Source organism: Heloderma suspectum, chromosome 2 (genome assembly GCF_057233095.1).
Source record: "Heloderma suspectum isolate Gila_16-S chromosome 2, 16-S_ref, whole genome shotgun sequence".
Classification (NCBI taxonomy): Eukaryota; Metazoa; Chordata; class Lepidosauria; order Squamata; family Helodermatidae; genus Heloderma; species Heloderma suspectum.
The window spans coordinates 106163274-106190596 of record NC_139459.1 but is presented as its reverse complement, the minus strand read 5'-3'; the positions used below and the strand labels follow the sequence as shown (position 1 = coordinate 106190596).

At 40.2% G+C, this 27323-nt stretch overlaps 1 protein-coding gene across 7 annotated transcripts in view; it reads right to left on the bottom strand.

The window, feature by feature from the left end:
* The window catches only part of KDM4C (lysine demethylase 4C), a 336197-nt gene that overhangs the window by 147642 nt on the left and 161232 nt on the right, over nucleotides 1-27323 (bottom strand). For all 7 annotated transcript variants that reach the window (XM_084834476.1, XM_084834472.1, XM_084834475.1 and 4 more), the window contains 2 exons: nucleotides 8207-8397; nucleotides 1301-1539 (listed from right to left, as the gene is read on the bottom strand). In XM_084834476.1, the coding sequence (XP_084690602.1) occupies nucleotides 1301-1539; nucleotides 8207-8397 (430 nt within the window). The remainder of the gene's footprint in view (nucleotides 1-1300; nucleotides 1540-8206; nucleotides 8398-27323) is intronic.

Genomic DNA, 27323 nt, shown 5'->3' with positions numbered 1-27323 from the left:
TCCAGGTAAAAAGGTAAAGGTGTCCCCAACCAGTCGTGTCCGACTCTAGGGTGCCGTGCTCATCCCCGTTTCTAAGCCGAAGAGCCAGCGCTGTCCAAAGACACTTCCGTGATCATGTGGCCGGCATGACTGAACACCGAGGTGCATGGAACGCTGTTACCTTTCCCGCCGAGGCAGTACCTATTTATCTACTTGCAATTTCTTGCTTTCGAACTGCTAGGTTGGCAGAAGCTGGGACTGAAGATGGGAGCTCACTCCATCACGCAGCACTCGGGTCTCGAACTGCTGACCTGCCGACCTTCCAGTCTGCAGTTCAGCGTCTTAACCACTAAGCCACCGCGGTCCCTTTATTCCAGAGGGTCCCACAAACCTCTAGAACAGATTTTTGGGGGCGGGGGGCAATCTGCAAGGGGGAGAGGAGGAGCAACAAAGATTGTGTCCTCCATTCCACTAGTGAAAATGTTCTGGTGGATCAAAAGCCTTCTGTGGATGGTAGGAGCTATCCACAAGAGGCAAATACTGGATCTAATTCCAACCCTATGTATTTAAGGTTCTACTAGACTCTTCGTTATTATTCTTAGCTTAATGCAACAATCCAATTGTAAACCTTGATAAATTTGGTAAATTGTTACAATAAAGAGCAGGCATTAAGCACTACTTGTATAACAGTAGCATAAGTGAAGGAGGAACCTGCTGTTTGTGGGGTCACTGTGATGGTAGTATAGGGTATGGGAAAACTATCTGGCAGAACGGAATAAGAAATGGGTGCAGCATCTCTAGGTAAAGATTGTGAGAGGCAGAAGGCTATTTGTGTGGGTAACTGTGAGAAACTGAGCAGTATGAGATCTCTAGCTATTCCTTTTGATAGCTCTTTTAGCAGTTGACTTGTTTCTAAATGTACTTTATATTTCAGTACTTCTTTATTTATTTCATACATTGTTACCCAACCTAAAGCCGTTTGGAAAACATGGGATAAAAACCTAAATCCAAAATTAAATAGTAAGTGCTTAGGAGAGAGCTTTCCAGTAGTTGTTACCTGCACCATTACACCTGTATTGAAACAACGATACAGCTCCGCTAACCTTTAGTATTGACAAATATATATTAATAGACAACTGCTCATGCCCCAACTTGCTTTACATTTCTAAACACTCCAAATTTCCATGGCTGTATAATACTACTGCACAATTTAAGGGGTGTTATGGAGCAACACAAGGTGTAGCTTCTCCCTTGCAGATTTATGGGATCACAATATCAACTGCCTATGAATTCTATGGGAAATAAATATCATTCATCTCACCTGAGACCTTTTTGTTATCCAATAAATTCTGATCTATCTGCATCCTGCTTGCGTCTTGTTCTTCCCCAGAAGGCACTCCTGTGTTTACTGGCTTTACTTTTTCTGATGGCTTTTCTTTGACCTTGAAGCTATCTGTAGCTGCTTCAGTGGCTGTGATTTCTGTACCAACCACTATGGTTGATACCTTCTTGTCCTCTGGAGTTTTAAGCTTTTTTGATTGTGATCGGGTGTGCTGGAAGCTGTTATAAGAGATACTGCTGTCAGAACAGAATGTCTGGCTAGGGTAAGATAAAATATCTACCAATACAAATGTCCCTTTCACCTGCTTAAAGGAGTAAAAAAAACCTGACAATTTTTCATTTTTTTGTGTGGAAAGTGTTTAGAATTTATTACGCGATAGATTAACAATTGATTGAATCTAACCTTTTAATCTGCTATTATAGTTCTTTAAACCTAGTTAGTAAACTAAAATAACCTCAAGTAACTATGTTGAATCAAGTTCCGAAGCCAGTTACTTGATGAAACATTCTTCAGAACGTGACGAAGACTAACTTCTGTGCATTACAGCGATCTCTCAATTGCATTACACTCTGACAATGATGCTCAAATCCCAAAGCGTATGAGACATTTTGATTGATTACTCTTCTGTAGCCACCCACCCGCCCCTGTCAAAAAAAAAAAATCATTAATTTTCACCAGTTGCAAATGCAGCTTTAGCAATACCTACCAGAATCTGAATTAGGGAAAAGTTGTAACACACATTCAAGAAGCTATTACTGAATGTAGATAACAATATTTTAGCATTAATATCTACCTGTTAAGATGAGGCACAATCAACAGGAGGATAAAAGAGAACAACATTTCAAACAGTATTGCTTTAAAGACTGATTTTGTTATATGTTAACCTGGTACATGAATTGTGCACCTTTTATAACATTATGGTGTATGCTGCTTCTATATGAGGAAGAATTGCTAGCTTTCAATGTACTCTGCCGAAAACAGGCCTATCACTCATTGATCACAAGGAAGTTGCCTATTTCAGAAGAAGGATATAATATATGGAAATAGAAAAGGATCATTAACTTTTCATTTGCTTCCAAAGAGCCATCTTATTATTGCCACAAGGACTTCATTGGAGCCGTGTTGTAGCCTCAGATTCTATTTTCAGTGTTAAGACTAAACTGAAAAACATGTCAAAATCACCAGTGTTTGAGCATGTTCAAAGTGTTGGTATATCTGGGACTAGAGGAAAGGACTACGTTTGGGCTGAGTCTCCCATACTTTTCCCATTGGTTGGTAGGGAACATGTATGCACTACCAAAGCTGCCAGCATCCACCATCTGTCTAGCAGTAGCACATACAAGGATCTGCGGAACATGGCATGCACTTCAAAAATCAAATATCACAAGTGTTGAAATTATTTACTGCCACTACTACAATCTCCATTTTTGTATAAACACCTTGTACCAAGGCAGTACTAGCACAACCTGTTGCCCAGAAAACAAACATTATCACCTCACTATTTTTCTTGAGTTAGTATTTCTGTACTTATGGGATGCTATTTGGAAGGCATATTATTCCCAGAATCAAAATTATCATATATTTCCTTGACATATTACAGCAGAGGTGAAACTGAACAAACGTTTTATCTTCACTTGGGGATGTGCATCTCCTGCTGTGTTTGCACTTGTGCCAAGTCTCCTAATTAAGTAGCACAGAAATGCATCCACAGGTTTAGCATAGTGAATAAATTCAGTGTATGCATTCATCTGATAAAACTTTCAACATAATTACTATAATGTCTCCATTTTTAATTTTAACTTTTAAATTGGCTATCCAGATAAATAAGGGTTGTACTGACAAGGAAATAATTTCTCTGCCAAATACAAATGGCAGTTGTATAATAAAGATGCCAAGCTCTGTAGCAATGCAAGAACATCACTGGACAATTATGTGACACACATATTAAAACCCAAAGGTCCTCAAGTTGTAAATGCAAAAAAACTATGTAGACTGACGATTAAACAGTACACATTTGTTTAAAGTGGAACACCCTTGCAGTGGGTTTGGGGGTGGGGAGAGATTAAGAATCAGAAAGCAAGAGGTCAGTCAGGGCAAAACTAAATAGCCACAATAGTTTGCATCAGGGATACTAACACATCATACTCTGCTTGCTAGGTTTGCCAAGAGAGCCGCTTACAGGAGAAAAATGCAAAAGACAATGCCTGGGCTGCTCAAGTAACCTGAGACACCCATGTAGGGTTCTCACCAGTCCTGTCTTCTCCCTGCCAGTGCTCTGTCAGTTCCTTTATTCAGCGTGCACATTATGCAAGGAATTATGGACATTGGCAATACCAGTGACAGATGTTCCTCCACTAGCACTGGAGTTAGGCCACGGAATCATATAGCTGGAGATGAGCACAAGGCCACCTTTTCAAACCTCTTGTTGCAAGACAGGACCACACACCTATTACACACACACACACACACACCTTTTCATCTTCCCCAGTCGAGTTCATTGTATGCCACAATTTGAGATCAGACTATATGCAGAACTGTGGCAAGGGCCAATGGCTCCAAAGGAGTCAAATACAGACTGGCCAATCTAGATTACTACGCTACACAGGAAACATGCTAGTGACACTGCTCAGTCTGACCTAAGAAATCATCATTCACAATATTAAATTTGGCAATCATATTCTGAAAGTGAAGTTAAGACTTCAGAAAAAGCTTTGTTGGAAACATCAGTATAGTAGCATTGAAAAGCCTTATAAGCATCATGTGTAAAAAAAAAAAAAAATGCTTGCAAGCAAGAATCCTAAAATTACTCTTACCTGTTCTTGTAAGCCTAAACACCAGGAGCTTGGCTCTTGAAATCTATTTTGCACATTCCTTCCTCTAACCTACCCAAGAGAGCAGCTTAATTCTAGAATTCAACTGACAGCAAATGCACACATGGTACAAATCAGTCATGACTGCTCTGCCTAATGTAACCCAGAGTATGGACTGCATCACAGTTTTCAGACTCAGAGTGTACACAATTATATTTGAAGTAGCTACAACATCTACCTTACCATATATATGTGTGTTGCTGTGCATGAGGTAGGGAGACACAGCAAATGTGGCTCCCTGGCAACTATATGTCCACAGCCTAGACTAAACATATGCAGGCACTTCAAATGTGATTGTTTACAAGTGATGCACACTCTTAATCCAAAACATGCAAAGTGGTCCTGAGGCTTATTGGGGATAAAGGAAATTAGAAGGAATTTAAGTCAAAACTCGGAATCCCCGGACCTTGATAATGATTCCAGCTTTAAAAGCAATATATGCTTTTATGACATTGGAGTACAACAGCATTGATTTTGCAGACATGCCAGGATCAGCATAGTCAAAGTTCCTACTCTCAGGTGAAACTCTAGTAGTGAAGCCTGGGATGGGCAACACACAGCTCCTCCCCCCCCCCCGGTCTTGAGTGTGGCCCATGCTATCCCTGCTGCTGCCCCTGTACTATTGATATTTTGCAGCTCAGGGGCCAGAATAAATAAATAAACAGCAGCTTCCCACTATGGAGACTCAGAAGTGCCAAATTTAGCTTGGCTTCAAGCTAAATGTGGCCCTTTTGAGTCTCTGTAGCACATTGCAACTGATTTTTTATTTTTATTTTTATTTTTTGCTGCTGCTGCTGCTGCAAGCAAGTGTGGTGGCAGGAAAGCAGCCCCCAAGGTCATCCAGAGGCTGGAAGTTGGCCCCCAGACCACCCAAGATTCCCCACCCCTGAGTTAAACAGTTAGACTGACTACATTTATATCCTGAGTGAAATTACAAATAAGCTAATATATGATTCAGTCACATGTATAATTATCTAGCAAACATAACTATCGAAAATGTTCTGCAGAAAATCTTTGCAATCTGACACTGGGATTTTTAAAATGTATTCTACAGTATACCATACATTACTTCATAGGAAGTATCTACAAAAATGGGAGCTATTATTACATCAGGTTTTAACAACCAAAGATTCTGGCATACCTGAAGGCCCACATTTTCCCATATGAGACTGCCTGCTTATTCAGGTCACCAGTGCTGGCCCTCTTGTGTGTTTGCTTAGGATTAGGGAGGGAGCTGTGACAAAATCACAATGTTTGCCACGTGGAGTCTATATTAATGTTTATTTGTGTTTGCTGTGTTAAATAGAACCCGGGTAAGTTAGGGCTAACTGTCTGCTAGTGAGTGAGTGAAAGGTGGGAGGGGCGTGTGTGTGTGTGTGTGTGTGTATGTGCGTGTGTATGTGCGTGTGTGAAGAGACTGAGTTTATAAAAGGCAGGAGCAGACAGTTGGTTAGATAGGGTTGGGAGACAGGGCTTTAGGGTTTGTTGAAGCTACATCTAGATAGTGGGGTTGTGGGAATAGGAGTTAGAAGGGGTAGAGCAGGCAGGGTAAGACTGAGAACTGAGTGATTAATTATAAGATATAACATCTCTTGTATTAAATAAACTTTTATTTTTTTGTTTTTAAATTATAAAATCCCACGTCTTCTTCATCTTTCTATGCTACCCATAGTGTTCATATTTGCTGGGTACTTCTCCTGGTTGAGTAAAGAGAACCAATTAGGCATATTAGGTGTCTCTTTTACCTGGTGAATTTAGGGGCTGAAGCTTATGGGACAATGAGGACAGCTGTCCTAAAGCAGAGGCAGACAGACCCGAGAGAGGGTTCTGTCACAGGGGCCTTCTCTGTTGCTGTGTCTGTACTTTGGAATTCTCTTCCTAGGGAGGCCCATCTCTCTCCCTTTCCAATGGCCTTCCATCACAAGGTTAAGACCATTCTTTAAAAAGGCCTTTGGTGGACAGGAAGTTGTTTTAGTCCTGTTTCTGTCTGGTCCTCCAGTTACGTTTGGTTATTATGTGCAGCTGCTTTCCATGACATTTGTTTTTAAAATTTGTGACTTTCCAACAGTAGCTGCTTGGTGTTGTAACTGTTCATTGTTTTTAACTTTTGTTAGCTGCCTTAAACAACTTGATGGAAAGGTGGGGCATAAATGCCTTAAATTAAAAACACGAAACAAAGGATAAATAGATCTATTGTTCAGCATTGCTACAGTCATCTCAAAAAAGGCACTTGGTTGCAAAGACATAAGACAAAAGGCAACCAAGAGTCTGAAAAATGTACTGCAAAATGAAAAGTTGGGTTGTAGAAGTGTCTGTGAAACCTACCAACGTTGGAATTTACCTTGGAAAGCAAGTGCTTGCAAATGGCAAATTTTGTGGATGAGTTTGAGCTACAATGCTGTGACAAAAAGAGCTGACTCTTCTGATAAATATTAACAAGCACATAGGATTTCAGAGAAGACTTTCTGATGAAGTGTTGAAAAGGCAGTTACAGTTGTTTGGACACATCACTAAACCATGGTTTAGGGTTACAAGAACAAGCCACAGCTCCCCACTCCCCACACATGAGGAAGAATTCGGAAACATTTACTTCCATTTTAGATTAACTGCAGTTTGTCGTGTCATATTAGCCTTGGCTTGTAGCAATCTTAACTAGGGTTTGTTGAAACAAGTCAACTTCAAACTATAATTTTAAGAAGTCAGCTTGTTTCAACAAACCATAGTTAAGATTAACCACAAGCTAAACTGCAGTTCATCTAAAAGTGGATGCATCCTTGCAAACTCTGGAGGATAAGTGACAAGACTGTAACAAGACTGTAATGTAAAATGGGGCAAACAGAAGATAGAAACAAGATGTGTTTGTCTTGGAAAAAAACTGCTAAATATATAAATGTTTGGGCATCCATTAGTTATTAACATTACAGAGGGGTGGTCATGTTAGTCTGTTGCAGCAAAAACAATGAAGAGTCTTGTGGCGCCTTAAAGACTAACAATTTGTTCTGGCATAAGCTTTAAGATTTGATGAAGTGGGCAACGTCCACAAAAGTTTATGCCAGCATAAAATTGTTGGCCTTTAAAGTGCCACAAGACTCTTTGTTGTTTTATTAACATTAGATAGATACCTTTGAAAAGATTTGTGGGGTTGGTAAGTAATAACAGGTCAAGGCAATAAAGTAAATATATATTTTGTTGGTCAGAAGTACAGTTTGCAGTGTATGTATTGTCCCTTCTGAACTTAAAATCAATGAATCATATTAACATAACATGCAGTGAAAAGGGTCTCTCATCATAAAAACACAATGTATATCTTCAGAAATTGCCCAATTGAGAAAAAACTTCAAGGTTGTAAAACTTGGACAAATACATAATCAGGACAATATTTTCAATTACTGAGTGGGAAAATGTGCACTGACAAATAGCGTTAAAAGTCTCAGCATGATAAATTCAGATCTGCTATTGAGCTGTAGCATAAATAAACAGGTACTGCCAGAAGCTTTTGAACAGTCTGCCAACTAGGTATCTACCTCTGTACAGGACTTGTGGCCAGAGGCTATAGAACCCTCAAGAATAGACAAGTGAAAATTCTGCAGCATTTGGAAACTTTTCTTGCAACATCTAGAAGCTAGTATTTCATGTCCCCCATGGTGCTTTTCTGAGTGCAGAAACAAACTGGGATTCAGCAAAAAGGGCATATCTTCATAAAAGGAAAAGAACAAATACTATACTAATGCTCAGAGCTTCACATACCTAGGTTTCAGTAATGCATTCTCATTAAACTTTTAAAAATGAATATATTTCCTCAATGAGTATTATCCTTATGAAATATGACTCTTTTGCCCTCAAGCTCACTGCTAGGTTTTAAGCAGACACAAATTAACTCTGACTAAAATAAAAGAAACAACTCAAATGAAATGCCTGAGAGATGGGGGAAAGGGGAGAGAAGCACTAAAAAAAGAATAGAAATTATAGCATATTTTAACTTCAACTGTATGAAGTGCAAAACATTCATTACCACCTGGAAGATCTCTTTGTTTTCCTTCTTCTCTGCAGCCAGGCCTTTACCTCAGGTGTCATTTCAGGGGTGGGCTTCGTATGATCAATGGTATATAAATCCTTCCCTTGTTTCCACAGCTGGTATCTGTCTGGTTGAAATTTTCTCACAAAGATATCCATTGATATAGTTACCATGTCTTTCCTACAGGTACACTAGGGAAGAAAGTAGATGGATATGTTAAAACAAGCTCATACACAAGAGAGAAATCCAAATAAAGCCATAAAAGCAATCCACAGGATAATTATCCAGAGAAAACATAGAATTTTCTGTGGAGGAGCTCCAACAGATGGCATAATCAATGAAACTATTGCAATACCTGCATGTCTGCATAAACAACTGGAAACAGTCTCCTCATGATAACACAATACTCAGCATTCTAATTAGCCATAAAGTTATTGCAGTTAAAATAGCTAAGTCTACATGCTGTAATCTGAATTCATTGTCTATGCTTCAACTGCATGGCATATTGTAAGATTTCAGTCATTCATGTTCAAGTTTTACGCGAAGGCTCTAGAGAACAAAAGGCTGAAATACATTCATTATTTGATGTCTTGTATTGTACTGCTGAAAGAGTGAACTGTCTCCATTGAGGTTAGGTGATATGACAATGTGGTGCTTGGTCTGTGATGGCTATTTCACACTTTAAGACACCCTTGAAGGAATAATACATATTTGAAGCCTCCAGAAGTGATCATAGTGCTTGGCCTTGCTCACACATTGTTAATTACCTCAAATACATATTATGGTGGTATAGACATGAAACAGTAGCTAACAAAAAAATGGCAAATATATTCAGAAATGGAGTTAAGAACCTTATGAATAACGACATGAATTCAGTCCAATGTGGATTTTAAAAATTCCTTATCAAATTAATTATTTCATCTAGGCACTAGTTATCATAATCATGGATAACCCAGACACAGCTTACATAGAAATGGGTCAGAATTCAAAGGAGATGAATACATGGACCAAATCACTAACTTCCACACAGAAAGGCCAGACTATAAAATTTCATGTTTCTAATGAGATAAAGCTCATTCCCCAACTTGGTGCCCTCCAGATGTTTTGCAGTATAACTCCCAGCATGGCCAAATGGTCAGGGATGATGGGATTTGTAATCCTAAACACCTGGAGTACACCAGGGTGAATAAAACAAAACCCTAGTTTAAAAGAAACTTACTAACTAGATCACAGATAAAATGTATGTGCTGCTTCAGTATTTGAGATTGTTCTCTCTCAAATTTTGATTCTGAATTTCAAATTTTACACAGCTACATTTTCCAACAGAATGTTAACACACCATCTACAAGAAAATGGTGAATCAGTTAACGGTTCATATAAAGTATCTTTTCTTTGCAAATTTTGTTAGTTTGTGCAATCATAGTGCAATCCTATGTATGTCTATTCAGAAGTAAGTCCTATTGGGTTCAGTGGGACTTAGGCCTAGGTACGTGAATCTAGGACTCCAGCCCTATTGTATTAAAATTCATATTCCTATCATGAAAATTCTCTTCCATCACACTGCATCATAATACTAATCCATGCTTCAGACTCCAATATGTTTTTGCTTACTTACAAAGTAGGAATGTGTACATTTTCTTAAATCTGTTCTGTCTATTTTTCATGGATTGTCAGGTGTCTTTCATTCTGTCATCTGCACATTGACAGATTCGGGGGTGGGCGGGTATTAGGGATGTATGAGAATTTCTTCCATTTGTGGTATGCGCATTAGTGCTAATATATTAGCACAAGGCATATTTTAGCACACGGCAAATTTGCACAGATCCCTCACAAAAGTAAAAAAACCTGGTCCACACGTCTGCAGAATCCATGCAACTCAGAAAAAGCTAGTTTGCTGCAGAACCTGCATGTCAGATTCATTGAAATCTGAACTCATTTGAATCCATTGCGAATTTCTCCAACACCTCTACTTGCAAAAGAACAACCGAAACATGGACAAACTTTTTCTAATATAAAACATTGAGTAACATCGTATGATGGAGCAATAGACATATTATAGTAATGGCTGGTACATAATTAAAATCTGTTTCAGCACTATCACATTCTTTTACACATCTTCAGAAGACCCTGGGAGGTGGTGCTAGGACAGGGGTAGGGAATGTTTTTCAGCCTAACGGCCAGATTCCATTTTGGAGAAGCTCTCAGGGACTGCATTCCAGTGATAGGTGGGGCCAAAGGCAAAACAGGGCACGCTGAAAAAATCCAACTCCCCTCCCCCAAATTCCATTGTTACCAAGTTATAGTAGGAAGCATGACTACTCAAAAGTATTCATGAGCAGCAGGTCTACTCACAAATAAGCAGGACAAGCTTCTGCATGTCTATTCAGAAGTAAACAGGTCTGAATCATTCAGCAGCACTATCAAATAGCTTCCCAAACACTAAGTCTCTGCATGTCTGCTAAGAAGTAAGCCCCAGCATCATGTCAACTCACAAGTAAGCAGGGCAAGCCTCTGCATGTCTCTTCTAAATTAAGCAGGGCAAGCCTCTGCAGGACAAGGCTCAGAAGGAAGCAGGACGAAATCACTCAGCAACTTCCTCCCCTGCCCCACAAGGGAAAGCTCTTATCTCTGATCAGCTGCTGATCAGAGATTTCCCCTCCACAGCAGATGGGGCAAGGCCACAGGGAAAAGCTGCCAGGCTGGATGGGGAACCCCTGTGGGACTTCTCAGGCCCATGGGCCAGAGTTTCCCCAATCCTGTGATGGGGACTGCAGAGAGAAGGCAGAATTGGCAAAAAACCCACCCTCCCCCTACTTCAGGCAGAGTAGCCCATGACTGGAACTCTGCTCACAGGAAGTCTGGATTGTATCTGATGCTTCTTGATATTAGACAAGTATTCATTTTTCCACTATTGCCATCTTGGCTAGCGGTGGAGACATTTCACAGAGGAAGAACGGCACTTAATTTTCTCCCACCTTTGCAATCAAAATCTCTTTAAATTCAAGGTTCAGTGATAGGCAGGCATACAAACAATTGCTTAAGAGATATCTTAAGAGATTACAGTATTTGCTTTGAGACGTCAAATCTTCCTGCAGTTTGAGAAAGGATTAATACCTAAGCCACTGTTAATTTATTGATGAAATACATCCCTTGTGAAATACTATGCAGAGGTGAAATTGTTCTTTGAAAAGAAACTGTCCAAATAAAATTGCAATTACACAGACCCCTTTTTGCCATTTTCCTGCTGTGAGGACAATGCAGAGGACAAAGAAGGGTCACAGTTTAAAATGTAAACCAAGAGTTTGAGAATCATTACAAATATGTGTTGCTTTTCAGATGATAGAGATCCCCATTTCAAATACAACCAGTTTTAGGACTATTCCTAGGATACAGCAACTGAAAACATCACTTGTTGAACACTACTACATATTATTTAAGCTGGAGACTAGAAATATGAAAGCTGCACATCAGACAGTGAATGCAAAGACATTATGCAGAACTTTTTCATTTATTTTTCCCTAAATGTCAGAAATAAAATAGGGTGCTTTCATGAACTATGCAAAAAGGATTCTTAAAACTGTTCCCAATTAAGCTATAGTTGGTGGCAACTACTGTAGCTCCAGTTTCCTTAATGCAAAATTCCATGAGTATCGTTCTTGCTCTTTCTAGGATTAACGTGAATATACTGCACTACTTGAAATGTGTCTTTTGGACTGAATGTCCTACTACTTATGTCCTACTATTGAAGCAGTAGGACATATGATTTCGTACTGTAACACCTGGGATCAAATGTTCACAAGACACATTGCATTCCAGCATTATGTATAACTTCATCTAACCACTGAGAAATATGTTTTTAAATATGATAAGCAGAATATAAATCTATTAAATAAGTGATAATAATAAAATAAAGCAAACCATAAGAAAGATTTCTATTTTGAAAAGTCTAATTTAAAGCCAGTATATTTATGGCAGAGCCAAACTATTCCTCTTTGGGTGGGAGGACATGACACCAATTTTCACTGCACTTCCCTTTTCCAGCAATTTTGTGGCATGTATTGCCAAAATGTTCACCTATTCATTTAAATTGCCCTCGTCCCACAGTAGCTGTATCTAATTAGCGGCACTGTATGACGATGTCACCTTGTTCACTATGCAATACATGATTAGGTTGAATCATCCACAATCCAGGAAAAGGAAACAGCCACCAGCAAGGAAAACAATATTGAAAAAGTTTGTTTAAAATTGAACAATTGTACAATCTAGATGACTTTGGGGAGAAATTTCCAGGGTACCAAAATGACTAGTTTTGGTGCAGTCCTACATGTAAAAAAATTCTTACAACGTTTTTCCATCATATAAGCTCAGTCCTTTTTCTAATATACACACGGCATCTTTGTTACAAAACGACCCCCAACCCAAATCTTCTCATAATTATTGGCATGCAAAGCAGATATTCCACTATCAGCGCTGTTTGCTACATTGGCCTGTCAGCGTGGATCAATATTTTTTGGCAGTACCGGAGAAATATATGTTATTTGTGATTTTGGGAGAATTACTTCTCTTCGTTTGATTTCTATTTGCTGTCATAATCACATATTGGATGTGTTTGCATTTCATGGTAAGCCACCCTAAGAATATGCCACAGAGGGTGGATGGCTTGTCCATTACTCCTGACAGACAATCACCCGCTCAGCAGCTTCCTTTGGCTTGTTTCTCCCTCAGTCCCTCTCAGTCTTCCAGGCCACTGCCGGCATGTATCCGAGGGGCCTTTGTGGCAGAAATCCCCGTTTCTTCATTTCCTACATCAGCACCCTTTCTGCAATTGGTCCACTGGGGTTGCCAGCTCATAGGGGAAACTCCCCCCCCCACCCCCACGCTCGCATCAGATCACCAAAGGGATTTAAGTTTCTGAGCCCTTATGAATGTGGGAATGCATTCGCAAACTTAAAAAAAAAAGTCTTGTGGAAGTGTGCAGGACTGCAAGACCACCTGTCCACTAATGAACCCAGCATAGCCATATCCCCCCCCCCCACAATCTTTAATCAGATATTAAAGGCAAACATCTTGAACCAGGGCCAATTATGTAATTTATGCAACTCACAACATTGTCAGACTGTATTTCAAATATATTTTTGGAGATTATAATTCTCCGTCAAATTCTGAGTAAAATATTCTCTGTTTTAGTTATGCAATAAAAACATGTCTTGCATGCGTCCATGAGAATCTACATCTAATAACGCCTGTGAAGTTCAATTTGTATGATCTGTCTTCATTTTCCTCTGGAGAAATAAGAGTAAATAGTCTGCAAGATGTATGTTAGACACTGATATATAAAACAGAAATAGATTTGCAGAGTTCTGGATGTGACTGTTCTAAGTATGTACTACAATATGAGGTTGAAAGAGCCCTTGGCAATCAAATAAATTATTCTCAATTAAGGAATGAAGCCAGGCTTTCACTACCACAGAATACTAGTTAGGATCCAAAAGTAGCAATCAATTATTGCTAAGGTTGCAAAGGCCATCCTGTTAAAGACTCCTTCAGTGACAGTTACAAGTTTTTCATAACGATCGAGCAAGTACGAAAGATATACCCTGATAAACCTCTTGTAACAGGGGCTGTACCAGAGATGGTTACACTTCCCATATTGCCTGCAGAATAAACCTTTAGCAAGCTGTGCTTATACCTTAAAAGGATTTAGACCATGCTGCAACAATAGCCATTCCCTAGCAGAATCAAGGAGTGATATATTTTTACACTGACCTTATAGCAGCTTATAGGCAATGCTGCAGAAACCTTTGATATCAGTTATCCATTTGTACAAGCTTCAATAAAACAAGTGTTCCTTTGGAAAAAAGCCTCGAAAAGTACAGTCTGTTCTCCAGCCACACACAAAAGAGAATCAAAATAAAAGCTAGCATGTGAACTGAAAGCTAATGCCATAAATATTGTCTTAATTATGTCCTGAACAGAAGCCCATTTTCTCTCAACGAGGAACTGACCAGAAAAAAACTAGGAACTGACCAGAACAGTTGCAATAAACTTTGTCATACTGATGAAGACACTAGTTGTAGAGATTAAAATGGTCAACGTATTTTGGTGGGAAATCAAAATATCAATATTTGAGGGCTGAGCATATAGCAGCAACATTAAGAGTGACTGGAATTAAGGACAGATAATTTCTCTCCACCCTTACCCTCGCCCAATGAAATACTATGTATAAAGACGCCTTCTGGTACCTGTAGCAACCAGCTATTTTCCTTCCTCTTCTTTTTGGTATTGGCAGGTTTTCTTTTCTCTTCCAAACTCGGGCAAGAGCAGCCAACACCAGAGAAAGAAAATAATTAATATAGTGCTGACTGTTCCCATCAACACAGAATGCCCTATTACTGGGTACACAGATACTTGTCAGCATGGTATCGATAGACTCTATCTATCTATCTATCTATCTACACACACACACAAACACACACACACACACACACACACACAGAGAGAGAGAGAGAGAGAGAGAAAGAGATGGAGAGAGACCTGCAACAAAATGGTGTGGCGTGGAGTGCTCCTGTTCAGTGTTGCAGCCACCCAGCTTCCAGAATACACCTGTTTGTTCCCCTTCTCACTGGTTTTCTGACCCTCCTCACCAGCATCCTGTGGCAGCTGTTTGGGGAACTGTGACTTGGGGTTCTTTTTCCTAAAGGTTTGTTGCCCCAAGCATGCTGATATCACCATCTCCCACTTTTCAGTAGCCCCATTTTGGCTACATAGCCATCAGTTCTCAGCAACAGAGTTCTCTATTAGAGTTCACTAATCAATAAATAATAAATAAAGCACTCGGAGACTGACCTGCAGTATTCAATGTGAACTACACTGCAGAACTGTCATAAGCCATTATCTCCCAACCACAGCCCCTTCCAACCTGCAATATGGGAACAACAAACTGAATTTGCTTTGGAATTTGCAGTAGCAGAATTATTTTTTAAAGTTTCACACTATGTAAGAACCAAGCTAGAAACTCTCCTCTTTGCCACTACCTTTTGGGGGTTGGGACATATTGATGCCCAATCCTAGCCACATTAAATTGGATTTATCCACTGATAAATCCACTGATGTTGATGGACAGCTCTCACTTCCATCCCTGGGGACATTTAAAAATAGCTTCTCAGTGTGAACCAGACAATGGGCGAGTTCGCACATCACACTAAGCCACCCTGAGAACAACCAACCATGGGTTGGTTGTCCACTTGCTAACCCGACTGATGATCAGGCGCTCTGCAGTTTGCAGTGCCTTGTTTCCCCCCTCAGTCCTCCTGCTGGCTCCCAGCATGAATCCTAGGTGCCTTTGTGGCAGAATACCGTTCCCTCAGTCCCTAGGTTAGCACCCTTTCTGCAATTGGTCCACTGGGTTTTCCAGCTCCGGAAGGAAACCTTCCCCCCACCCCAGCATCAGATCACCAAATGGAATAAATTTTATGAGTCCTTATGAATGTAGTAATGCATTCACAATTTTTTTAAAAAAAAATCTGGGGTCTTGTGCAGGTGCGCAAAACTTCCTTTCCGCTATTTAGCCCAGCATACCTATATCCTCCTCTTGTCAATGTCCTTGTCAATTTCATCCTCCCCTTTGGTGCTTCCCTTGCTAGTGAATACCTTTTTAATTAAAGGCTGCTTCACCTACTCTCGAAGTAACTACACCCGCCCCAAAAGATCCTTCTCCTGCAGCTGCCAGCCACTTTTGGCTCCCCTGTCCCCTTCATGCTTGTCGCTTTCCTCCACTGGTCTCCGTTGTTAGCTGTCAGATATACATGTGAGTTACAGAGCAGTAAGGTGATAAGCAAATGTCTATAAATTTCAAGGAAGAGAAGTGAGGGGGATCGGTAAAGATACACACATTTCAGGGCAGAAAAGTGAGGTAGATCAGTAAACATACACAAATTTCAAGGCAGAGCAGTGAGGAGGATCAATAAACATACACAAATTTCAAGGTAAACATATGCAATTTTCAAGGCAGAGGAGTAAAGGGAATCTGTAAATATATGAAAATTGTGCAAATCGTTCTCCACCACCAATACCTGAAGAGCATTAAGGTTTCCACCTAATAAGAATAAGGTGATTCTTATTAGCCAATCACAAACTAACTGAAACAGTCTTTTCAGGATTGGGGGGGTTGTTCAGCCCAGTTACTGAGAGTGCTGCTGTGGCCTTAAAGCCCTGCATGGTATAGGATAACAGACACAGGGCCAATCTAAATGCTTTGTGAAGCGATTTGGTCAAAATCCACATTTTCACATAAACAAATTAGCTCTTTCCACAGTACATGTAGTGCTGTATTCCTCCGCTTTTGCGGAACAAATGGGAACTGAAGCCACATTATTTGGGGTGGGGTGGGCGATTAGAAATGAACGTCATCAATTGCATAGGTGCGGGGCAGACAATGTGTGCATGTTTGCCCCCTCCCTTGCGTGTTCAACGAAGTGCAATGAAGAACTTGCTTACAAGTAGATGTTCATGACAAACCCCACATATCCACACATTTATGAGGCGGGCAGGCAGCCGCCACCTGGAGACTGAGCAGAATGAGTGGGAGTGCAAGAGGTGTTGAGAGAAGACAGCACAGAGCCAGCGAGGAGGGAGAGCAACTAGCATGTTATCTTTGATGTATATTAGCTGCCCAGTCAACAGGCTTCCCCCTCCCCACCGCCCTCCCAAATGGGCTCAGTGAAGTGCTTCTGAGTACACGTTCATGAAAATTATCTGCCCTGGCAGAAAGTTATCTGCCCTGACATCCACCACTTAGCTACACAGCTTCGAATCAACAGGTGTCCACCATTTCTTAACTGTGCTCATTCATAGCTGTGCCATTTCAAAACAGCAGGGCTGGCTCCCTTCCCCACTCCCATGCTCAATCAATATTTAATGTGAGAGGCAGCAACTGAGCCCATGTTCACAACAGTGCAGTTTCAAAGCAGCAGGGCTGCTCCTGTACTTGGAAAAGTGGAATTGAAGGCAATGACTTACTTCCGGGTAGACATGTTTACCCCTCTATTCTCCCCATGCCCCCACCCCACACAACATTCCCTTCCGCCAATCAGCACTGCTTTCACCAGCCCATGCCGAAGCCAGCCAAGGTCACACAGACTCCCGAACAGCACTGAAGCTGCTGTGACGGGAAAATCCGACACAAAATGAGTTTGAAAAAAAATGGATTGAGGGCAAGAAATGCTGGGCTAGCTATAGAGAGCAGTGTACGTCATCTGACACGATCAACTTGGGGATGGAGCAGAACCAGAGTAAAAGCCCCATGTAGATGGGCCCACAGATAGCCTACCAAATATATGCAGGCTCAGCCTCATGGAATGAAATTTTACAGGCTGCTGAGACACAGAAGGAAAATGAATTTCTTGACACTGTGCAAAATCAGATAGCTTACTTTTAGTAAAATGGGTTCTCGCTGTAGCACTGTAATAGTTAAATAAAAATTGTCATATAAAAGTTAAAAGGAAAAATGTATATATAGATTCTGAACACAGAAAAAACTCATTTGAGGATTCATTATCAAACATTAAATATTGCCCTGCTTTGCTGTGGAACCAACCTCAGGTTTCCAATGAAAAGGATATGAACACTGTATTTTCAAACAGTGAAAAAATTGTTTATTACACTTTCAGAAAACAGCCCTCAACTATTAAAACAATCTAGCATCGTAACTATTTCCTAGTAGATGCTATCTTATTAGCTCAACCCCTTGCCATCTGAAATTCTCTGAGTGATGTTATCCAAACACAATACAAGCTACAGATCTCATTAAAGTTAACTAGACATAAATGCCTTCAGGTAAAAAGGCATAATTTACTACAAGGCTTTCTGTTATTTGGAATAGGGAGTTCTGAATGCAAATACTACATAATAAAAATGAATATTCATGAAACAAACAAAATGCATATAGCACACATATCCCTCCCCCTCATAAAACATCCCTTCTAACATGTTCTGACATGGGCTACTTTCTTGAAAACTAAACCTCATTTGTAATTTTGTGGTTTCAGTCATAAGACACCTTTTGAGATGTCATAGCAAAGGCAGAATTTGTAATAGATATTTGGTCAATTTCTCTGTTTCTCAGAATACTCACCCCCAAACTCAACTTTGCAGTACTGTCTTAGGTATAACTGCTTAACCCTCAGTCCTAACCAAAACAAAGCTTAACTGCATTTCCTCATATTCATCAAGCTTTCCTCTCCCAGTCCTGCCCTTTTGCTGTTTACAACACTTGCCTCTCTCCCCTGCTCCTTTTATCTTCTCCCTCCACTATTCACTGTTATACTGCCTCCACAGGGCAAGGATCTGCTCTCTTTATGAAACTCTGTAAAGCATCATGTACATTCATAGCACTATATAAATAACAATAACAACAACCACCACCAGTAGTAACAGTAGCATGCTTTGTAAAAATGTTGATACCCAAACTCACACAGGAATTATGTTTATATATCATACTTGAGACCCATCAATGGCTTAAAACATCCACCTGGTTAGGGTTGAAAGGTGGCCATCCAGGAGATTCATTATGTGGTGAATTCCAATTTCTCAAGTCTATCATTATACAAAAAAAATTAAGTACCTTCCATATGTGTAGCCACATAAACACCTAGCATTTTTATCCATTCAACCCAATTTCTATACCTTCAGGGTGATATCCAACATTGCTCGAGCAGACCTCCCCTTCCTCTCTTCCCCCCGACACACACCCAAATCTGCTCTGGAAGAGGCTGTGGGGCGGGGGGTGGGGGACATTCCTCTGATGGATGCTGTTGCATTGGGAGAAGATGCTAGTTGGATACCACTCTCAGTGTTCTAGTACAGTGAAATATGTTCCTTTTTGTGTTTGCTAGTTATTAAGGCAATAATTCTACCCCCCACCAACCCCTCAAAAAACATGTATACTAAAGTCAAGGGCCGAGATAAATTTGTGTAACCCCCAACACACACACACACACACACACACACACACACCCCTACCTGCAGTTGGGCTATAGTTCACCCTTCCTGAACCACAAACCTCTGTCACTGATTTCTGGAAAGTGGACACAGAAATGGAGATAAACTGTAGAATACGCTGTAGATCTTTTCTGACACATATTGCAAGGTGCCAGGAGGGCCTTGAACTGGGGCTGCCAGCAGTCAAGTGTTGGCAGCTTACCTCTTGCATCACCGGTGCTGGCAAGCCTGGCAGCAGAGTTTTCCTGGACATTTTGCTGCCTGAGGCAGAAAATCCTAAAAGTGTATCTCTCTTTCCCTAGCAATAAAAATACAATAATAATTAAATAACTAACAAGCTGCTGCCCCCTCATGACACTCAAAATCATCTGCCTGAGGTGGCTGCCTTACCCTCCCTAATGGTAGGGTCAGTCCTGCCTGACAGACTGAGCGCTGTGCTTTGAGCATGCTATCTAGCCTTCCTAAGCACTAGTCAGCTGACCACATTGGCCAATCCCTATGAAGCTCTTCAAATATGCTCTTCAGCATAAGCAACTTGCGTCTTATGAAGTCACTGCTTAAGCTCCAGCTCCCTATCCTTGATTGTTGCTCTGGATTCAACTCTGACCTGGACTTGACTACAAGCCTTTGATTTTTGATTGCTGTTTGGGAAACTCAACCTCTCTCTGTTTGGAACCACACACCTGTTTCTGGCCCACTTTTACTAACAGATGGTTTCCCTAGGTCATGGAACCTGACCCTGCCAAGGCCTCACACACCTACACCTAGTATGTGTCTATTCACATTTTTCAGGAATGGAAGGGCAGAAAATTAATGTGTGCGTGCATTTTTTTTGGAATAAAACTTTTCCTGCAGTGCTCTTGAAAAACACCACTATCTTCAGCAAAATTCCTCAAGTTACTTTTCAGAAGACCTTTATTCTTATTTTTAAGATATAGACCCCATTTTGTAAAAGATGACAGATTGAACTGCAAAATACATTCAATCCATGATAAAGGGGAAATTTCTACACCTATGGAGCCTAAGAAACCCATCTGTTTTTCATTGGTTAGCAGTACTTGGCTTTAGAATGATTGGCTCCCACTAAGTAATTTACATGTAGTGGTTTTCAAAATAAAAATCAGCTAATAAGTCGTTATAATTATGTCTTCACTAAACAGTCTTTCCACCAAAGCTTTTCTGGTGTATAAAATATTGCATTATTTTATTCACTACTTTATCACAGAGGCTTGGACATTTATACATAAAATGATTAGGGATGTTACAATGGCATTTTTCCTTAGTCTACAAAATATTTGATATTTCATCCTTGCATCATATTCAGTTGAAGAAACTAGATACATTTCTGTTTATGCTGAATTCAAGATAATATGCAAGCATCATTGTTCACCATAAAATTCTGTCTCCATCCCAGTGCTGGCTTTCAGAATTGCCCTTTATCTAGCATGAAGGTATCTGATAAGATTGGACAAAATGTTTTGTACAGCATGCAAGCTGTTTTTAGTCTTTAAAAGTCCATTAATCACATAAAACTTTTTTTAAGTTAAAAAAAATAACCTCACAGTACACATCCTGTTTCAACTATGTATTCATCTCTCAGGCTCACAGATTTCTAAGAGAATATTTTTAAATATATTCGCAGTTATCTGGAAATCAACCATAAATAAAACAGCTGATATCAGTTCAGTACTTCGGCAGGCATTAAAGACCATTCTAAGACAATTCTATCTCCCTCTGTTCAATTGGATTTCTGATGCCAGAACAGACATCTCTACACACTATACAGTAACAAAAAGAAAAGAAAAGAAAAGAAAGGCTATTAATAGAAACGTGTAAAAAGGAAATCACGATGTGACAGCCCTTTTATGTATGTCTTGGAAAGTGGCTGCCTATTGTGGTCTACTCACTGTCAAGAAACATGCTGAAATATATTCTACCTTCAGAATAAGAAATATGAGCAAGTATCCATTAAAAAATGCACAAGCCATGCTCTTGGCCATTTGACAGATTAAATTAGAGTAAAAAACTTAGTTTGGAAGTAAAGAGCAAAAATCAATAGAAACAGACTTTACTGCTGTAATTCTGTATGAAATAAATTTGACACAGACTTAGCATTATAAGGTGGAAGCATTACCAACTCTGACCTCTTGCTTCCCAATTTCAAAATTAAAAAATACCTTTTTACTTAATAAAATCTCTCCCCACCACCACAACCCACACACACACACACACACCAATCCCAATTTCCCCAATATGATAATGTTACTATTATGGCAGCAAAAGACCTTTTCATCATAAAAATGTCCAAAAAGAAACATAATTTCATTAATCTTTTTCAGATGTTTTCCATGTACCCATTTATTCATAGGCCCAGGGCTACCTCTAGGATTTTGTGAGCCTATGAACAAGACACCAGCGTGGACTCTTCGTATTAACTGTCACCACTTATAAGAAAAGAGGGCTTCCTCTTCACCCTTCTGCTATGCAAGGAGATGGAAGAACCTTTGCCAGAACAAAGCTTGTTGCAAGCTGCAAGGGCATGGCAAGCAAAAATCCAGATGGCACAAGTATATGACACTTAGTCTGACTGTTCTCCCTTCCCCTTCCCCAGTCTGAATGGACTGGCTCTGTAGAGGGTGTAAAAAAAGATGTGTGCACTCTGTATGCAAGGATCCAGAGGACAGCAAAGGTCCCTTGGAAGTCTGGACAAAGTTGTCTGGACCAGGAACAACATTCACGCCTCACTCCTAGCCTGACTCACCATTGTTCCATTTTCCCTTTCATCCAGTCACTAATATCTTGTGCTGTCTGGTCCTAGAGCTTGGTAACACATTTCTCAGGACAGGTGTGTTTGTATGTGTGTGTGTGCATGTGTGTTACTCTCCTCTGGCCACAGAGTGCAGTGTGACAACAACAGAGTTTAAGGACTTCATCACACAAGGCTAAACTCCTGCAATTTACCGGGGCTTCTGCTTCCAGAATCTTTGTGGGATTAGATCGGGTCTTTTCCATGTGGCTTTAAAAAAAACTAAACTTCTATGCCTTTCATTACAAAGCCAATAGGTGGCGCTGTTGTTTTATTTGCAATATAAGCTACCTTAAACAGTATACCCTCATTTATATCAACTCCGTGGTGGGAGGAGGGAAAATGCCAGACTTATGTCGTCATGGAAAACAATGCAATAGAGCTCACAAAGGGTGGGAGGTTCCCTGGAGGAGGGCTGCGTCATGTACAAGACCCACAAACTTCTGTGAGTAAGCAATCTCCATAGCAAGATAAAAGCCTCGTGTGAAGGAGCCATAAGAGGCAACATTTTAAAAATGTGTTTCCGCAATGCCTCCAACAGCCTTTTCCAGTGAGAATTTCAAAAACCAGGGGCAATTGTTGCCATCTCCCCAATGAGGCCTACAAGTTTCAAAAAAGCGCATAGATGAAAATGTAGTGAGAGACAGAAAATTAAGAGGTTTTAGAATGTTTTAATTTTCCAGTTTTAACATGTAAAACATTTTGAGAACATTTTGCCAAAAGGCAGTATATAAATATTCTTAAATGAATAAAGTTATGAGTCTGCCAGATCTGGGCCAGCAGAGAAGACAGCTAATAGAAACTTGGGAGAAGAGTGTATACATGATCCAGAGAGGCCGCTTAGTGTGCAAGAAATTGGAAGATTTCTTTACTCCAGTCTTGACCATTTCCATGCCAAGACTCAAAAAACCTCGGTTACTTAGAGAAAAATCTCATTAATCTTTGTGTGGTTGACAACAGATTATGGACATACCGCTTCTCAAGCCCTGGGTGTTGTGTCCAGAGGAAGCATGATAACTCATTGGTAGTGCACATGTTCTGCATGCAAAAGGTCACAGGTTCAACCCCTGGCAACCTCAAGTAGGGCTGGGAAACTCCTGCTTGAAACACTCAAGAGCTGCTGCCAGTCAGTATAAACAGTACAGAGTTAGATGGAGCAAAGGCCTGACTAAGTATAAGGCAGCTTCCTATATCCCAGGTACTGCTATATAAGCAAAAGTCATGCAAAGCTAAAGACTGTTGAATCAACTACATCAAACTAGAATGTCCATCCTTTATTAAGACAGGGATATTTCACAGGGCCGTTGCCATGTCACCAATTGTCAGTGGTGATTAGTGAACTGTGCCCTCACTTTCCCCAAAGGAGACATTATTTTCCCTATATGAATGAATGGCAGCCATTCATTTATATTGAAAGGACAACTCAGACACCAGTATAGGCTGGGGGCTAAACTGTTCTCTGACCCAGATTATAGTCCATTTATTTTGTTCCATAGAATTCAAGGTACAGAATTGAAAATGGAGTCCTCTCCTATTTACATATTCCTAGTTCCTGGTTTTATTACTTTTTAGTTTTTTGTAGAAAGAATATAACAGAAAAATAAAACAAAGATAACCAAACAAGAAGTTTGAGTTCACCAGATATATTTTTCAATGCAACCTGTGAGGACTGGTGTCCTGGAAGCCAAGCAGGCAAAGAAACAAGTAGTCGGGTTGGAAGTTAAGCAGGCAGAGAAGCAGCTCACTCTGCACTAAAGTAATAAATTGTTCAGACTGAGAAGCCAGGCCAAAGTCAGCAGCTTTATAGGGCCAGATGAGATCCTATTGGCTCCTTCTGTCATTTGATCCCTGCTGGACTAGTAGCTGTAGTATTATTCTCTAGTCCTCTTCAGTGATAGTATGCAGCACAGCTGAGGACAGGAGAGCAGCTCTTGCTGCTTGCAAACTGCAGTGGCACAGGGACTAAGGTGACTATGTATAACTTGTATTTTTTCTTCCACAGGGTCTATTCCATCAGAAAGAAGAGGTGGTGCAAAACATGAAGAATCTCTCAGTCCTTGTAAAAATAAGTTTCCTGGTGTCATGCTAGTCTTGGTGCAACAAAATATAAAAACTGGCTTTTATACCTTTTGATGTATTCAGAACATATTCAATCTAAGGCACTCTGGAGTTTTAAAATTAAATTAGGTGTTACTTCATTGATGCAACATTTTCCATCAATATGCAGAAAGAGAGGAATAGTGACTTGCTCACAGAGGAATAGTTAGCTTGGAAGAAGTTTAAATTGTAGCAAACAATGCTTCTTTATGGAAAATTTCTCTCCAAATGAAGAATCTCCTAACTGAGAAGAATGGGAATATCCTTTTAAAGTGCAAGTCCATTCTTAGTTCTCATTTCTCAATTATACTTTATTTGACACCCAGAAAAACAAATAAAATCCTGTATTTTTGTTAAGAGTATAATTGATAGAAGGCAGCGATGCTAAACCAACCTAGAAGCATTGCAGGATCAACAAAAGGTAATATTAATTTTTTGGAAGAAATTTTCTTATATAAACAGAGAAGAAAATTATCTAAGAACGTTTAAAAGGTAACGTTTTTTCTCAGTGCTTTAGTGTTTAAATACCATTTTGAAATACAGTACTTAAAGGTTTGTGCTTGGCATGAATTTTGAATAGGTAATAGGGTTATTTTTTTATTTACACTACATGATATGGCTAAATTAGATCATTAAATTTTAACATTCCACAGAGGAATGATAACAGCTTTCTGATGATGTCAGAATAGTGGGAATAAAACTTTTGCATTCACTGTTCCAATGTAATCAGCACGTTACTTTATTGTGCAGATGCTACATCATCAGATTATTACTGCATTGTTCCATCTTTAAATAGATAATTCAATGACATATGCTCAGCTAGGAATTAATTTTTTGCCGAGCAACATAGTGTACTACTCATTCCCGCTAAATATATATTCAGAGATTCATGCTTAATATGCAGGAACCAGTGAAGATTAAATCAGCTCTGTCATGGAAAATGTGGTGAAGCTATAGCTAAGCCTTAATGGAGAGGGGATTGTCCACTCTTCAATACAAGTATTTCCAGGGTAGCTCACAGTATCAGAAACAGTAAAAACAATAAAATAATAAAAAAAAATCACAAAAATTAAATAGCAGTTAAAATTGCAGCAGTAAAGCAATATGAGGTTAAAAGGCCTTGGAAGATAAGGCCTTTACCTGGCAGCAAAAACACATTAGACTGGGTTCCAGGCAAGCATCCTAGGGGAAAGCTTTCTACAGCTGAGAAGGCCCTCCCTGCTGCCAGTTGCTACCTTCCTTATTGCTGATGGTGTGAACACCCAGAGGAGATCCTTCAAAGATGACCTCTTTGCATGGGCAGGTTGATGTGGGACTGGCAATCCTTCAGGTACCCAAGTCTTAAACCATACTGGGTTTTAAAAGATAAGCACTTTGAATTGTGCTTGGAAATGGATCCATAACCAGTGGATCTCTTCAAGCATGACCACGATATGCTGAAATCACCAGTTCCAGTTAGTAGCCTAATTATTTTGAACAACCTGCCATTTACAAGGTAGCCACACATACATGTTGCAGTTAATGCTGGGCCAAAGGTACATCTTCACGTCCACAGCCCCAGTCTCTATGAAAGCAAAGAGTCGCTTTCTACAGTTTCCAGGGTTGGGCTGGCAAAGTTTTCATAAATTCGTGGGACAGGATATTTGCATTTATAATATAGAGAAGCAGAAGCTTCTCTCTCTTTTCTTTATTTAAATTGTTCTTGCCACTACAGGAAAGTAGTGATGGTGCTCCTGGCAATGCCATTTTGCCACACAGCTGGTTTGCACGTAACAGAAATTGTGGATTAATTAACCCACAAGTTGCCAAATCTAGCAAGTGAGTGAGCATGCTGCCTCTGGCATGCTTGTCTCTTCCACTACCAATTAAAAACCCATGATCACCCCATTTGTAGGTTGTTAGCTTGATATCTGAACCCAGACACTCTGGGTTGTTTAGGGGTTAAATGACCCAGAGCTAACCCAACAACAAACAATATTGGATTTTACCCACTATGTTATATCTATTAAAGACCTTTGATAAATACCAGAAGCAAACTTCTACTCCCAACTCATTTGCACCTTGAGTACTGGGGTAGTACTGGGATACCCCTTCATGGATCACTGCCTTGTTGTGGCGAAGGGGCTTGCGTAACTCAGTGAAGCCATACACTATGCCGTGCAGGGCCACCCAAGACGGACAGGTCATGGCAGAGAGTTCTGACAAAATGTGGTCCACTGGAGAAGGAAATGGCAACCCACTCCAGTATTCTTGCCAAGAAAACCCCATGGAACGTATCACAAGGCTAAAAGAGATGACGCCGGAAGATGAGCCCCTCAGGTCGGAAGGTGTCCAATATACTACTGGGGAAGAGCAGAGGGTATTTCCAAGTAGCGCCAGAAAGAGTGAAGCGGCTGGGCCAAAGCCGAAAGGACACTCAGCTGTGGATGTGTCTGGTGGTGAAAAGAAAATCCGATGCTGTAAAGAACAATATTGTTTAGGAACCTGGAATGTCAGATCAGTGAATCAAGGTAAGCTGGAGGTGGTCAGACATGAGATGGCAAGATTGAACATTGACATCTTGCAAATCAGCGAACTAAAATGGACAGGAATGGGCAAATTTAATTCAGGTGAGCATCATATCTACTACTGTGGGCAAGAATCCCTTAGAAGAAATGGAGTAGCACTCATAGTCAACAAAAGGGTGGGAAAAGCAGTACTGGGGTACAATCTTAAAAATGATAGAATGATCTCAGTACGAATCCAAGGCAAACCATTCAACATCACAGTAATTCAAGTCTATGCCCCAACCACTGATGCCGAAGAAGCTGAGGTTGATCGGTTCTATGAAGACCTACAACACCTTCTAGAACTAACACCCAAAAAAGATGTCCTCTTCATCATAGGGGATTGGAATGCTAAAGTAGGAAGTCAAGAAATCAACGGGATAACAGGCAGGCATGGCCTTGGTGTACAAAATGAAGCAGGACAAAAGCTAATAGAGTTTTGCCAAGAGAACACGCTGATCATAGCAAACACTCTTTTCCAACAGCACAAGAGGCGACACTACACATGGACATCACCAGATGGTCAATATCGAAATCAGATTGATTATGTCCTTTGCAGCCAAAGATGGAGAAGCTCTATACAGTCAGTCAAAACAAGACCTGGAGCTGACTGTGGCTCAGATCATGAGCTGCTTCTTGCAAAATTTCGGCTTAAATGGAAGAACGTAGG